Genomic DNA, 14,857 nt, shown 5'->3' with positions numbered 1-14,857 from the left:
TGCTGCCTGGCACTGGCTGCTCCAGGTAAGTTTATCATTAACTAGGATCCCCAAGTCCTTCTCCCTGTCAGATTTACCCAGTTCCCACTCTCCTAATTCCGTAGTTTTCCAATTCCTGTTTTTCCTGTCTCATTTCAAGTATTTTATTTTTATTATTTTTTTTACCTTTGTTCTTTTTTTTTTGCTTCCTTTGACTTCCCCAGTTTGTATTCTGCCCTCTTCCTTTGCTTCTATACTAGTTTTTTTTTTCCTTCCCAACTTTCTCTCCTGCTCCTACCCCCTCTGCTCTCCCTCCCTTCGTTTTTTTTCGTCTTCCAGTTCTATCTTGGCACGAAGTCAAAACACGAGTCAGACTAGTTAACTTCGGGCCTCAAATGTTCCCCTCATTTCCCTATTTTTATCTCGCCCCCCGTTTTACCTAGAGACCCCAAATTTGGACCCAATGCCCCTCTCCCCTTTACCCACGCCTCCAAATTTTTTGAGATTTTTCTGTCTAGTCAAACGCATTTGATTTAAGTGTAGAAAGTTGTGTGGGGGGAGAGAAGAGAGTTTTCTGCTGGGAAAGACAGAAAGGGAGAGAGAGTGCTCGTCTTGGACGCAACTTCTCCACACAGGGTGAAGGGGTCTGGGGAGACGCCCTAAGCTGCCCTCCGAAGTCAATAGCCCTAAATATTGGGGTGCAACCGAGAGTGCACAAAAGATATGGGTGTCTGTCTGGTGTGTCTCAGAGAGAGGATGCGCAGAGGGAGAGGGGGGGCGAGGGAGAAGCCAAAAAAAAAAAAGCCTGTGGGTAGCAAATCTCCAAAAATTATACACCTGGGGTGTGCGCAAAAAGGTAAGTGACCAAACGATGGGGGGGCGGGGGGGACATTTTGCAAGAAACACGTAAAAAAAAAAAAAAAGGAGGCAAGAGGGGTAAGATCTGGGCATGGGTCAGCTTCTTTGTCCTTCGGTGGTCCGTACCCTCTGCCCCTTTCCTATCCTTCTCTCTTTTCTCACTCCCGGGGGGTGAACGGTTGGCATCTTGGGTCAAGGAGCTTACGATTTCGTTTCTTGGCACAAATCCGGAATGGCGATTGCTTAATACTATTAACATGGAGCCCACATCCATGTTTTGTTTTTTTTGTTTGTCGCCTCGCCCACGTTAAGAGCAGGCACAAAAGGAGGGCCGTGCCCACTGCTCCGTGCAGCAGTATTGTATAGTAGTGCCCCAAATTTACGGAATTTTGGAAAAAAACAAAACGGTAATCTCACGACCAGATGTTTTATCATTTGCTTTTTTTTATGTCTTTTTTTTTTTTGCATTGTGTCGGGTCTGCTTTTACTAATCTAGACAAAACGAGGGCAAACTATGTATACAAGGGGGTCATATAAATACCCCTATAAATGCCACGCACCATGACGGTCTACCATGTATTAGGAATCCCTATACTTAATACGGAGGGATCAGATAAAAGTTTGGTCTGGGGAGTGATTGGCACTCAGGTTGGCACTTGTGCCGAATTTCACCAACAATATATATATATATATAAAGAATAATAATAAAAGTATTACAATATTTAAGATAATGAGCATAGAAATCTTCCAGGCCGGCGCAGATGTCGGCAGCATGTGGTCTTCTGCCGGCGCAGATGTCGGCCGCTGTCTTCTGCCGGCGCAGATGTCGGCCGCTGTCTTCTGCCGGCGCAGATGTCGGCAGCACGTGGTCTTCTGCCGGCGCAGATGTCGGCAGCACATGGTCTTCTCCCGGCGGAGGTCTCACCGGTGACCATGCCCCTGTAGCAGCACACAGATATTGGCAGTGCCCGCAGTGGTATCCGCTGCCAGTTCTGTTTGTGCTGCTTCAGGGTGATGGGAACACAAACGTCTCGTCGCGGCCGGATGAAGACAAAGAAGAAGTTGTGACTTTAAGTGTTTTATTAAAAATATGCAATTCACAACATTATTAATAGACAACTTGTGGGTGGAGGTGCGGAGGGGGCGCTTGTCCTCCAGGGCATCTTCAGATGTGCAAGAGACTGAGGAAATGGGGTGAACTTGGTATTTACAAGGGGCGAGCGGGTGCAGCGTCAGCGGGATAACAGCGGCAGGTCGCTGGAGTTCATGATAAAGCTGGAATCCAGGTTTAGACTTTCTGTAATAAAGAAGGAGACTGAGAATTAGAGGCGAGGGCACAACGAAGCAGGGTCTGGGAAGAAGAGAGGGGATAATGGAGAGCAGGGTCTGGTGAGAAGAGAGGATGAGGGAGAGCAGGGTCTGGGGAGAAGAGAGGATGAGGGAGAGCAGGGTCTGGGAAGAAGAGAGAGGATAATGGAGAGCAGGGTCTGGGGAGAAGAGAGGATGAGGGAGAGCAGGGTCTGGTGAGAAGAGAGGATGAGGGAGAGCAGGGTCTGGTGAGAAGAGAGGATGAGGGAGAGCAGGGTCTGGGAAGAAGAGAGAGGATAATGGAGAGCAGGGTCTGGTGAGAAGAGAGGATGAGGGAGAGCAGGGTCTGGTGAGAAGAGAGGATGAGGGAGAGCAGGGTCTGGGGAGAAGAGAGGATGAGGGAGAGCAGGGTCTGGGGAGAAGAGAGGATGAGGGAGAGCAGGGTCTGGGAAGAAGAGAGAGGATAATGGAGAGCAGGGTCTGGTGAGAAGAGAGGATGAGGGAGAGCAGGGTCTGGTGAGAAGAGAGGATGAGGGAGAGCAGGGTCTGGGGAGAAGAGAGGATGAGGGAGAGCAGGGTCTGGGGAGAAGAGAGGATGAGGGAGAGCAGGGTCTGGGGAGAAGAGAGAGGATGAGGGAGAGCAGGGTCTGGTGAGAAGAGAGGATGAGGGAGAGCAGGGTCTGGGGAGAAGAGAGGATGAGGGAGAGCAGGGTCTGGGGAGAAGAGAGGATAATGGAGAGCAGGGTCTGGTGAGAAGAGAGGATGAGGGAGAGCAGGGTCTGGGGAGAAGAGAGGATGAGGGAGAGCAGGGTCTGGGAAGAAGAGAGAGGATAATGGAGAGCAGGGTCTGGTAAGAAGAGAGGATGAGGGAGAGCAGGGTCTGGGAAGAAGAGAGGATGAGGGAGAGCAGGGTCTGGTGAGAAGAGAGGATGAGGGAGAGCAGGGTCTGGTGAGAAGAGAGGATGAGGGAGAGCAGGGTCTGGTGAGAAGAGAGGATGAGGGAGAGCAGGGTCTGGGGAGAAGAGAGGATGAGGGAGAGCAGGGTCTGGTGAGAAGAGAGGATGAGGGAGAGCAGGGTCTGGGGAGAAGAGAGGATGAGGGAGAGCAGGGTCTGGGGAGAAGATGAGGATGAGGGAGAGCAGGGTCTGGGGAGAAGAGAGGATGAGGGAGAGCAGGGTCTGGGGAGAAGAGAGAGGATGAGGGAGAGCAGGGTCTGGTGAGAAGAGAGGATGAGGGAGAGCAGGGTCTGGTGAGAAGAGAGGATGAGGGAGAGCAGGGTCTGGGGAGAAGAGAGAGGATAATGGAGAGCAGGGTCTGGGGAGAAGAGAGGATGAGGGAGAGCAGGGTCTGGGGAGAAGAGAGGATGAGGGAGAGCAGGGTCTGGGGAGAAGAGAGGATGAGGGAGAGCAGGGTCTGGTGAGAAGAGAGGATGAGGGAGAGCAGGGTCTGGGGAGAAGAGAGAGGATGAGGGAGAGCAGGGTCTGGTGAGAAGAGAGGATGAGGGAGAGCAGGGTCTGGGGAGAAGAGAGGATGAGGGAGAGCAGGGTCTGGGGAGAAGAGAGGATGAGGGAGAGCAGGGTCTGGGGAGAAGAGAGGATGAGGGAGAGCAGGGTCTGGGGAGAAGATGAGGATGAGGGAGAGCAGGGTCTGGTGAGAAGAGAGGATGAGGGAGAGCAGGGTCTGGGGAGAAGAGAGAGGATAATGGAGAGCAGGGTCTGGGGAGAAGAGAGGATGAGGGAGAGCAGGGTCTGGGGAGAAGAGAGGATGAGGGAGAGCAGGGTCTGGGGAGAAGAGAGGATGAGGGAGAGCAGGGTCTGGTGAGAAGAGAGGATGAGGGAGAGCAGGGTCTGGGGAGAAGAGAGGATGAGGGAGAGCAGGGTCTGGTGAGAAGAGAGGATGAGGGAGAGCAGGGTCTGGGGAGAAGAGAGGATGAGGGAGAGCAGGGTCTGGGGAGAAGAGAGAGGATGAGGGAGAGCAGGGTCTGGTGAGAAGAGAGGATGAGGGAGAGCAGGGTCTGGGGAGAAGAGAGGATGAGGGAGAGCAGGGTCTGGGGAGAAGAGAGGATGAGGGAGAGCAGGGTCTGGGGAGAAGATGAGGATGAGGGAGAGCAGGGTCTGGTGAGAAGAGAGGATGAGGGAGAGCAGGGTCTGGGGAGAAGAGAGGATGAGGGAGAGCAGGGTCTGGGGAGAAGAGAGGATGAGGGAGAGCAGGGTATGGGGAGAAGATGAGGATGAGGGAGAGCAGGGTCTGGGGAGAAGAGAGGATGAGGGAGGTCAGCGTCTTGGGAGAAGAGAGAGGATGGGGGAGAGCAGGGTCTGGGGAGAAGAAGGAGAGCAGGGTATGGGGAGAAGATGAAGGAGAGCAGGGTATGGGGAGAAGATGAAGGAGAGCAGGGTATAGGGAGAACAGAGATGATGAGGAATAGCAGGGTCTGGTGAGAAGAGAGGATGAGGGAGAGCAGGGTCTGGTGAGAAGAGAGGATGAGGGAGGTCAGCGTCTGGGGAGAAGAGAGAGGATGGGGGAGAGCAGGGTCTGGGGAGAAGATGAGGGAGAGCAGGGTATGGGGAGAAGATGAGGGAGAGCAGGGTATGGGGAGAAGAGAGACGATGGGGGAGAGCAGGGTCTGGGGAGAAGATGAGGGAGAGCAGGGTATGGGGAGAAGAGAGGATGAGGGAGAGCAGGGTCTGGGGAGAAGAGAGAGGATGGGGGAGAGCAGGGTCTGGGGAGAAGAAGGAGAGCAGGGTATGGGGAGAAGATGAAGGAGAGCAGGGTATGGGGAGAAGATGAGGGAGAGCAGGGTATGGGGAGAAGATGAAGGAGAGCAGGGTATGGGGAGAAGATGAGGGAGAGCAGGGTATGGGGAGAAGATGAGGGAGAGCAGGGTATGGGGAGAAGATGAAGGAGAGCAGGGTATGGGGAGAAGATGAAGGAGAGCAGAGTATGGGGAGAAGAGAGAGGATGAGGGAGAGCAGGGTCTAGGGAGAAGAGAGGAGGAGGGAGAGCAGGGTCTAGGGAGAAGAGAGGAGGAGGGAGAGCAGGGTCTGGGGAGAAGAGAGGAGGAGGGAGAGCAGGGTCTGGGGAGAAGATGAAGGAGAGCAGTGTATGGGGAGAACAGAGATGATGAGGAATAGCAGGGTCTGGTGAGAAGAGAGGATGAGGGAGAGCAGGGTCTGGGGAGAAGAGAGAGGATGAGGGAGAGCAGGGTCTGGGGAGAAGAGAGAGGATGAGGGAGAGCAGGGTCTGGGGAGAAGAGAGAGGATGAGGGAGAGCAGGGTCTGGGGAGAAGAGAGGATGAGGGAGAGCAGGGTCTGGGGAGAAGAGAGCATGAGGGAGAGCAGGGTCTGGTGAGAAGAGAGGATGAGGGAGAGCAGGGTCTGGGGAGAAGAGAGAGGATGAGGGAGAGCAGGGTCTGGGGAGAAGAGAGAGGATAATGGAGAGCAGGGTCTGGGGAGAAGTGAGAGGATGAGGGAGAGCAGGGACTGGGGAGAAGAGAAGAGGAAGGAGAGCAGGGTCTGGGGAGAAGAGAGAGGATGAGAGAGAGCAGGGTCTGGGGAGAAGAGAGAGGATGAGGGAGAGCAGGGTCTGGGGAGAAGAGAGCAGGAGGGAGAGCAGGGTCTAGGGAGAAGAGAGGATGAGGGAGAGCAGGATCTGGGAAGAAGAGAGGGAGAGCAGGGTCTGGGGAGAAGAGAGGATGAGGGACAGCAGGATCTGGGAAGAAGAGAGGGAGAGCAGGGTCTGGGGAGAAGAGAGAGGATGAGGGAGAGCAGGGTCTGGGGAGAAGAGAGCAGGAGGGAGAGCAGGGTCTAGGGAGAAGAGAGCAGGAGGGACAGCAGGGTCAGGGGAGAAGAGAGGATGAGGGAGAGCAGGATCTGGGAAGAAGAGAGGGAGAGCAGGGTCTGGGGAGAAGAGAGGATGAGGGAGAGCAGGGTCAGGGGAGAAGAGAGGATGAGGGACAGCAGGATCTGGGAAGAAGAGAGGGAGAGCAGGGTCTGGGGAGAAGAGAGGATGAGGGACAGCAGGATCTGGGAAGAAGAGAGGGAGAGCAGGGTCTGGGGAGAAGAGAGGATGAGGGAGAGCAGGGTCAGGGGAGAAGAGAGGATGAGGGAGAGCAGGGTCTGGGGAGAAGAGAGGATGAGGGAGAGCAGGGTCTGGGGAGAAGAGAGAGGATGAGGGAGAGCAGGGTCTGGGGAGAAGAGAGAGGATGAGGGAGAGCAGGGTCTGGGGAGAAGAGAGAGGATGAGGGAGAGCAGGGTCTGGGGAGAAGAGAGAGGATGAGGGAGAGCAGGGTCTGGGGAGAAGAGAGAGGATGAGGGAGAGCAGGGTCTGGGGAGAAGAGAGGATGAGGGAGAGCAGGGTCTAGGGAGAAGAGAGGATGAGGGAGAGCAGGGTCTGGGGAGAAGAGAGGATGAGGGAGAGCAGGGTCTGGGGAGAAGAGAGGATGAGGGAGAGCAGGGTCTAGGGAGAAGAGAGAGGATTAAAGGGGAGCAAAGTCCATAGGCAAACAAACGAGAGCCGATTCCAGCTGGAACAGAGAAAGTAAGGTGGGTCTGCTGCCAGGAGAGATCTCGGTCAGGCCAGAAGAACAAGGGAACAGGTTACAGGGTCCATCTAGTAAGTTGAAAGCAGGGGTAGATCAAATTGGGCAATCATGAGAGGAACGAAGTCCGAGTGGGGGAGAGTTGGATCCTGTTGGTCCAGTCAGGACACGTGGAAAAAGAGGGTGAAGGAAAGTTGTGGTAGGAAGATTGGGGCATGGGCGGAGAAGTGGGACAAGGGCTCTGCGAAGTGGAGAGGGCAATCGGAGGAAAGTCCTTCACCAAGTAAAGGAAAGCCAAGCTGTACGGAGGAGCATGGGCTTGAGCAGGGCAGAAGGTAGAAGGCCCAGAGAAAGGGCAGGGTGTGAACAGGAGTATAGAGAGTGATAGCTGGCCCTCCTGGACCAGAGGGAGAACAGGGTCTGATATAAGGAGCAGGGGCTGGACGGATTAACCCCTCACTTACAGTCCCAGCTGCCACCCCTCACTCACTGATCCCTAGTTTACGTGGATGTCGCACCCTGGTCAAAGTTGAGTTTCTTCACCGTAATCCTGTCGCCCAGACCCTCCATGTCCACCAGGTCGCTGTTGGCATCCGAGTCATTCAATGCGCTGAGGGTGACATCTGCAGGAAGAAAGGGTAAAGCCGTAAGGCCGAGAATCCCGCTGACCAAAGCTCCTCCACCATGTTCCTTCCTTCTTCCCTTACACTCACCAGACGACTTGCGCTTCCTCATGGCGCCCTGAGACCCCTCTGGAAGGCTGGTTCCCCCAACCGCAGGTGGCGCTGGCCCAGACAGCACAGAGGTGGGTATGGACACCACCTTCTTCACAGATTTCTTTGCGGAATCTGAAGACAGGGGGACGCCATTGTCATCGTAGATCTTACGCTTCACGGCGAACTTGAGCTGAGCTCTGGGGAGAGAGAAGGTAAGATGCCTGGTAATGGTGGAAACGAGGGGAGGGAAGGAGCAGAAATGGACAGAATGGTGGCAGCCATGAAGGGAGGAAGAATCAGGGTCTCCATTCTACCTCCCACCCCCACTTCTTACACTGTCCTCTCCTTGATTACTGAGCTGATCTGATTTAAATCCTCCCCGAAGCGTTTGACGGCTGCGTGCAACATCTGAATCTCAGTGTCTGTCCAGCGGGCCCTATGGAGACACAAGGGGAGAGTGGAGATGAGACCGGGGGAACGAGGAAGAAGACAGGGACGAGGAAGACTGGGGGGCGGACGAGGAGAGGAGGAAGACTGGGGACGAGGAGAGGAGGAAGACTGGGGACGAGGAGAGGAGGAAGACTGGGGACGAGGAGAGGAGGAAGACTGGGGACGAGGAGAGGAGGAAGACTGGGGACGAGGAGAGGAGGAAGACTGGGGACGAGGAGAGGAGGAAGACTGGGGACGAGGAGAGGAGGAAGACTGGGGACGAGGAGAGGAGGAAGACTGGGGACGAGGAGAGGAGGAAGACTGGGGACGAGGAGAGGAGGAAGACTGGGGACGAGGAGAGGAGGAAGACTGGGGACGAGGAGAGGAGGAAGACTGGGGACGAGGAGAGGAGGAAGACTGGGGACGAGGAGAGGAGGAAGACTGGGGACGAGGAGAGGAGGAAGACTGGGGACGAGGAGAGGAGGAAGACTGGGGACGAGGAGAGGAGGAAGACTGGGGACGAGGAGAGGAGGAAGACTGGGGACGAGGAGAGGAGGAAGACTGGGGACGAGGAGAGGAGGAAGACTGGGGACGAGGAGAGGAGGAAGACTGGGGACGAGGAGAGGAGGAAGACTGGGGACGAGGAGAGGAGGAAGACTGGGGACGAGGAGAGGAGGAAGACTGGGGACGAGGAGAGGAGGAAGACTGGGGACGAGGGGAGGAGGAAGACTGGGGGACGAGGGGAGGAGGAAGACTGGGGGACGAGGGGAGGAGGAAGACTGGGGACGAGGGGAGGAGGAAGACTGGGGACGAGGGGAGGAGGAAGACTGGGGACGAGGGGAGGAGGAAGACTGGGGACGAGGGGAGGAGGAAGACTGGGGACGAGGGGAGGAGGAAGACTGGGGACGAGGGGAGGAGGAAGACTGGGGACGAGGAGAGGAGGAAGACTGGGGACGAGGAGAGGAGGAAGACTGGGGACGAGGAGAGGAGGAAGACTGGGGACGAGGGGAGGAGGAAGACTGGGGACGAGGGGAGGAGGAAGGCAGTGAGCCAAGGGGGATAGGAGGAGGAAGGCGGGGGGAGGAAGGCAATTCCCACTTTACCGGAGTAGGCGACTATCCCTTACACCCCCTTCATCCCGGAGGAGGCAACTATTCCCCCCTCCCCAGAAGAGGCAATTGTTACTTCCTCTCCCTTTTTCGTGGAGGAGACTATACCCCCCCATTCATCCCAGAGGAGACGACTATTGCTCCCTCCCCCCTTCTTCAAGGAGGAGGCGACTATCCTCCTCCTCTTCTTCCCAGAGGGGGAGGCGACTATCCCCCTGTTCTTCCCCGAGGAGGTGACTATTCTCCCCTGTTTTTCCCCAAGGAAGCAACTATCACCCCCCATTGTTCCTGAAAGAGGCGACTATCTCTCCTGCCTTCTTCCTGGCAGAGGAGATTATGCCCGTCTCAGAGGAGACTATTTCTCTCCCTCTCCTTTTCCCGGAGGCGACTACTCCCCTCTCCCCCTCCCGGAGGCGACTACTCCCCTCTCCCCCTTCTTCCTGGAGGAGCCGATTGCCCCCATCCCCTTCCCAGAGGAGGTGACTATTCGTCTCCCTCCCCTTTTCCCAGAGGAGACTGTCCTCCCCCCTTCTTCCCAAAGGAGACTATTCCCCATTGTTCCCGGAGGAGGCGACTATTACTCCCACCATTGTTCCCGGAGGAGGCGACTATTCCTCCCCCATTGTTCCCGGAGGAGGCGACTATTCCTCCCACCATTGTTCCCAGAGGAGGCGACTATTCCTCTCACCATTGTTCCCGGAGGAGGCAACTATTCCTCTCACCACTGTTCCCGGAGGAGGCGACTATCCCTCCCCCATTGTTCCCAGAGGAGGCGACTATCCCTCCCCCATTGTTCCCAGAGGAGGAGACTATCCCTCCTCCATTGTTCCTGGAGGAGGCGACTATCCCTCCCCCATTGTTCCCGGAGGAGGCGACTATCCCTCCCCCATTGCTCCCGGAGGAGGCGACTATTCCTCCCACCATTGCTCCTGGAGGAGGCGACTATTCCTCCCACCATTGCTCCCGGAGGAGGCGACTATTCCTCCCACCATTGCTCCCGGAGGAGGCGACTATTCCTCCCACCATTGCTCCCGGAGGAGGCGACTATTCCTCCCACCATTGCTCCCGGAGGAGGCGACTATTCCTCCCACCATTGCTCCCGGAGGAGGCGACTATTCCTCCCACCATTGTTCCCGGAGGAGGCGACTATTCCTCCCCCATTGCTCCTGGAGGAGGCGACTATTCCTCCACCATTGTTCCCGGAGGAGGCGACTATTCCTCCCCCATTGCTCCCGGAGGAGGCGACTATTCCTCCCCCATTGCTCCTGGAGGAGGCGACTATTCCTCCCCCATTGTTCCCGGAGGAGGCGACTATCCCTCCCACCATTGTTCCCGGAGGAGGCGACTATTCCTCCCCCGTTGCTCCCGGAGGAGACTATTCCTCCCACCATTGTTCCCGGAGGAGGCGACTATTCCTCTCCCACCATTGTTCCGGGAGGAGGCGACTATCCCTCTCCCATTGTTCCCGGAGGAGGTGACTATTCCTCCCACCATTGTTCCCGGAGGAGGCGACTATTCCTCTCCCATTGCTCCCGGAGGAGGCGACTATCCCTCCCACCATTGTTCCCGGAGGAGGCGACTATTCCTCCCACCATTGTTCCTGGAGGAGGCGACTATTCCTCCCCCATTGTTCCTGGAGGAGGCGACTATTCCTCCCCTGTTGCTCCCGGAGGAGGCGACTATTCCTCCCACCATTGTTCCCGGAGGAGGCGACTATTCCTCTCCCATTGCTCCCGGAGGAGGCGACTATTCCTCCCACCATTGTTCCGGGAGGAGGCGACTATCCCTCTCCCATTGCTCCCGGAGGAGGCGACTATTCCTCCCACCATTGTTCCGGGAGGAGGCGACTATCCCTCTCCCACTGTTCCCGGAGGAGGTGACTATTCCTCCCCCATTGCTCCCGGACGAGGCGACTATCCCTCCCCCATTGCTCCCGGAGGAGGAGGCCATTTCCCCCCCTAGCGGAGGAGACTCCCCCGCCACTCCCAGGTGACATTTCGCCACTCTGTCGCCATTTACCCGGCAGGCGAGGAGTCGGTCACAGGGTGCAGCTGCATGGTCAGCTCTCCCAGCTTGGTGAAGGCGGCCCCAGCTGCCGAGAAGATCTCCCCCACCTGGAGAACAAAGAAGAGAAACTTTATTATAACAACACACATTTCACTTTAACCGGTGATGAACTACAAGCCCCAGAATACTATAGGCAGGGGAAAAGGACTACATATCGCAGCAGGACGCTGGGCAGGCGGGGAAATAGAGTTCTGGAGCACTTTAGAGCAATAATGGGATTAATCATTAATCTGACATGTTGTTTTTCTGTAAAACTACATGTCCCGGCATGCAATGCTGCTCAATAGGTGAACACGTGACTACTTCACGCCAATAAGATGTGGGCGCCGCTGCCCGGGTACCTTGGTTGATGCTGACGTCATGGCGCCAGTTCAGAAGACGTCTATGGTGCGGCTGTTACACGGAGCCTCGCTGTCCGCCTGATCTCCCGCCGGACCTCCGCCGGTGAGCCGCTGTCTGTCAGTCCCGGCTTGCTCCTCTCCAGCCTCCTATTCGCTGTGCGACCACCGGGCTGGCGCTGCTATTGGCTCCTTCTGCTGACGCTCCAGCAGAGTCCAAAGCCCGCCCACACTAATCTCCCGCTACGATTGGCTTCTGTCAGCTATCAATCAGAAGCTAATGTCCCGCCCCTACTCTTCTTCTATTGGTGAATTTACCTCCGTGCTGCGTTCCTATTGGTTGTCTCCCCCCCCATACTCTTCTTCTATTGGTGAATTCACCTCCGTGCTGCGTTCCTATTGGTTGTCTCCCCCCCCCCCATACTCTTCTTCCATTGGTGAACTCACCTCCGCGCTGCGTTCCTATTGGTTGTCTCCCCCCCATAGTCTTCTCCCATTGGAGATTTCACCTCGGTGCTGCGTTCCTATTGGTTGTCTCCCCCCCCTATACTCTTCTTCCATTGGTGAATTCACCTCGGTGCTGCGTTCCTATTCGTCGCTTGCCTTTGCACTAGTGGGAGCTGGGAGTGTGGATGTAGCAGAGCTGAGTGCGTCACTGGCCCTGTGGGCTGGGTTTAATTGATTACTTTTGTATGGGTTTTTTTTTTACAGAAATTTCTGCTATTCATAAAAGAAAACCCCGTGTCAGTCTACACTGCAGCTCTAGAATTATATTCATGAACCAGGAGGCGCAGGATGAACAAAGTGGAGTAAAATGTTTGAAGAAAAAACAACCGCAATTGTGCCATTGTTTTTCCAGCGTTCATTGTAGGGTGATCGTGGGATCCCGGTGGCTGCGGTGGGACCACTGGGCCCCTGAATAGAGGAGACACCAAGCTGCACAGAGCTGCTCCGTGATGGACGTGTGCAGGAAGGGGTTAAAGACAGAATCTTGCTCTTCACACCCACGACATTAATGCTGGGCTGTAGGAGCAGCAGACTGACGCTGTGCAGGAGGGATGGCACCAATACTAGGTGCAGCGGCGCCATCTGCTGGCGGAAAAGGGCTCCTGCGCCAGACTAAAATATTTATATATTTATTTTTTTAAATGATGGAAAATAACTTTTTTTTTTTTACTATTTTCCGAGACACAAAAATACGTTATATTCCGTATTCAGCAGCGCCCCCGTTACCATCGCCATCCCACAATTGCATTGCAGAGACTGACAGCAGCGCGATCGCCGTCTCCTGAAATACTCTGCGCTGCTGCAGCATTATGTCATATCACCGTTATTGACCAAATGTCCCCCGTGCCATTAAAAGGGGCATCCGGAATTAGGAAAACCGTGGCAGCTGTCCTCCTACAATAGCACCATCCCTTCTCTGAGGCTGGGTCCGGTACTGCAGCTCAGCCCTATTCACATCACTAGGGGAGAGGTGCAATACCGCACACGGCCTGAGAGAGGGCGCTGTTGCAGGGGAGGGAGCAGTCAGGTTTTTTTCTAGTTCTATACAACCCTTTTAAAATTCCATGGGGGCAATTGATGACACAGCAGCGCAGAGTATTTCAGGAGATAATTATACAGATGTTGAAGGACACAGTAACCCCCATCCTCTGAGATTCTCGTGCACAGAGATCAAGTGGGGGCGGATCCAGACCCTAGAGGGCAAAAAAAAGGGGGTCTACAGCAGCACAGAGCATTTCAGGAGCAGGCAAAGCTAAGGAATGGCTACAAGGCAGGAGCCCCCGCAGCACAGAGGATTTCAGCACATGCCGATATTATGCCATATTGTGAGATTTGGGGGTGACTGGCTGTGGTGGGAGGATAGACGAGGGCCCCCACAGCACAGAGGATTTCAGCACATGCCAATATGCCATATTGTGAGGTTAGATGAGGCCCCCCGCAGCACAGAGGATTTAAGCACATGCCATATTGTGAGATTTGGGGGGGGTCACTGGCTGTGGTGGGAGGTTAGACGAGGCCCCCCGCAGCACAGAGGATTTCAGCACATGCCGATATTATGTCATATTGTGAGATTTGGGGGTCACTGGCTGTGGTGGGAGGTTAGATGAGGCCCCCCGCAGCACAGAGGATTTCAGCACATGCCATATTGTGAGATTTGGGGGGTCACTGGGTGTGGTGGGAGGTTAGACGAGGGCCCCCCGCAGCACAGAGGATTTCAGCACATGCCATATTGTGAGATTTGGGGGGTCACTGGGTGTGGTGGGAGGTTAGACGAGGGCCCCCCGCAGCACAGAGGATTTCAGCACATGCCATATTGTGAGATTTGGGGGTCACTGGCTGTGGTGGGAGGTTAGACAAGGGCCCCCCGCAGCACAGAGGATTTCAGCACATGCCATATTGTGAGATTTGAGGGTCACTGGGTGTGGTGGGAGGTTAGACGAGGGCCCCCCGCAGCACAGAGGATTTCAGCATTAGCCATATTGTGAGATTTGGGGGTCACTGGCTGTGGTGGGAGGTTAGACGAGGGCCCCCCGCAGCACAGAGGATTTCAGCACATGCCATATTGTGAGATTTGAGGGTCACTGGCTGTGGTGGTAGGTTAGACGAGGGCCCCCCGCAGCACAGAGGATTTCAGCATTAGCCATATTGTGAGATTTGGGGGTCACTGGCTGTGGTGGGAGGTTAGACGAGGGCCCCCCGCAGCACAGAGGATTTCAGCACATGCCATATTGTGAGATTTGGGGGTGACTGGCTGTGGTGGGAGGTTAGACGAGGGCCCCCGCAGCACAGAGGATTTCAGCACATGCCATATTGTGAGATTTGGGGGTCACTGGCTGTGGTGGGAGGTTAGACAAGGGCCCCCCGCAGCACAGAGGATTTCAGCACATGCCATATTGTGAGATTTGGGGGTCACTGGCTGTGGTGGTAGGTTAGACGAGGGCCCCCCGCAGCACAGAGGATTTCAGCATTAGCCATATTGTGAGATTTGGGGGTCACTGGCTGTGGTGGGAGGTTAGACGAGGGCCCCCCGCAGCACAGAGGATTTCAGCACATGCCATATTGTGAGATTTGGGGGTGACTGGCTGTGGTGGGAGGTTAGACGAGGGCCCCCGCAGCACAGAGGATTTCAGCACATGCCATATTGTGAGATTTGGGGGTCACTGGCTGTGGTGGGAGGTTAGACAAGGGCCCCCCGCAGCACAGAGGATTTCAGCACATGCCATATTGTGAGATTTGAGGGTCACTGGCTGTGGTGGTAGGTTAGACGAGGGCCCCCCGCAGCACAGAGGATTTCAGCATTAGCCATATTGTGAGATTTGGGGGTCACTGGCTGTGGTGGGAGGTTAGACGAGGGCCCCCCGCAGCACAGAGGATTTCAGCACATGCCATATTGTGAGATTTGAGGGTCACTGGCTGTGGTGGTAGGTTAGACGAGGGCCCCCCGCAGCACAGAGGATTTCAGCATTAGCCATATTGTGAGATTTGGGGGTCACTGGCTGTGGTGGGAGG

At 55.6% G+C, this 14,857-nt stretch overlaps 1 protein-coding gene and 1 long non-coding RNA gene across 4 annotated transcripts; one reads left to right on the top strand and one right to left on the bottom strand.

Moving 5' to 3' along the window:
- Nucleotides 1-1,899: 1,899 nt before the first annotated feature.
- On the bottom strand, nt 1,900-11,575 carry BACC1 (BPTF associated chromatin complex component 1). 3 transcript variants are annotated; one of them, XM_069767319.1, is made up of 6 exons: nt 11,345-11,541; nt 10,956-11,050; nt 7,733-7,834; nt 7,396-7,595; nt 7,201-7,305; nt 1,900-2,134 (listed from the first exon to the last, which is right to left on the bottom strand). In XM_069767319.1, the coding sequence occupies exons 1-6, from the start codon at nt 11,363-11,365 to the stop codon at nt 2,070-2,072; spliced, it is 588 nt and encodes a 195-aa protein (XP_069623420.1). In that variant the 5' UTR covers nt 11,366-11,541; the 3' UTR covers nt 1,900-2,069. The 3 variants fall into 3 exon arrangements, with proteins under 3 accessions (XP_069623420.1, XP_069623421.1, XP_069623422.1); XM_069767320.1 differs by having other exon boundaries at nt 7,173-7,305; nt 11,345-11,511; XM_069767321.1 differs by lacking the exon at nt 7,733-7,834 and having other exon boundaries at nt 11,345-11,575.
- Nucleotides 11,358-12,174, top strand: LOC138677291 (uncharacterized). Its single transcript, XR_011320873.1, has 2 exons — nt 11,358-11,447; nt 12,053-12,174. It is a non-coding gene; the product is annotated as an uncharacterized lncRNA (long non-coding RNA).
- The last annotated feature ends 2,683 nt before the right edge of the window (nt 12,175-14,857 follow it).

This window comes from Ranitomeya imitator, chromosome 4 (assembly GCF_032444005.1).
Source record: "Ranitomeya imitator isolate aRanImi1 chromosome 4, aRanImi1.pri, whole genome shotgun sequence".
In the NCBI taxonomy this organism is placed as follows: Eukaryota; Metazoa; Chordata; class Amphibia; order Anura; family Dendrobatidae; genus Ranitomeya; species Ranitomeya imitator.
Note: the sequence above shows the minus strand (reverse complement) of the source record. Positions and strands in the feature narration are given on the sequence as shown.

Bases quoted from the DNA above. Each gene is read 5' to 3' on its own strand.
- BACC1 (XM_069767319.1), bottom strand. From the start codon at position 11,365: ATGACGTCAGCATCAACCAAG. The intron at 11,051-11,344 runs GTACCCGGGCAG...TTTGTTCTCCAG, and splicing joins TGACGTCAGCATCAACCAAG to GTGGGGGAGATCTTCTCGGC. The intron at 7,835-10,955 runs GTAAATGGCGAC...GTGTCTCCATAG, and splicing joins ACCGACTCCTCGCCTGCCGG to GGCCCGCTGGACAGACACTG.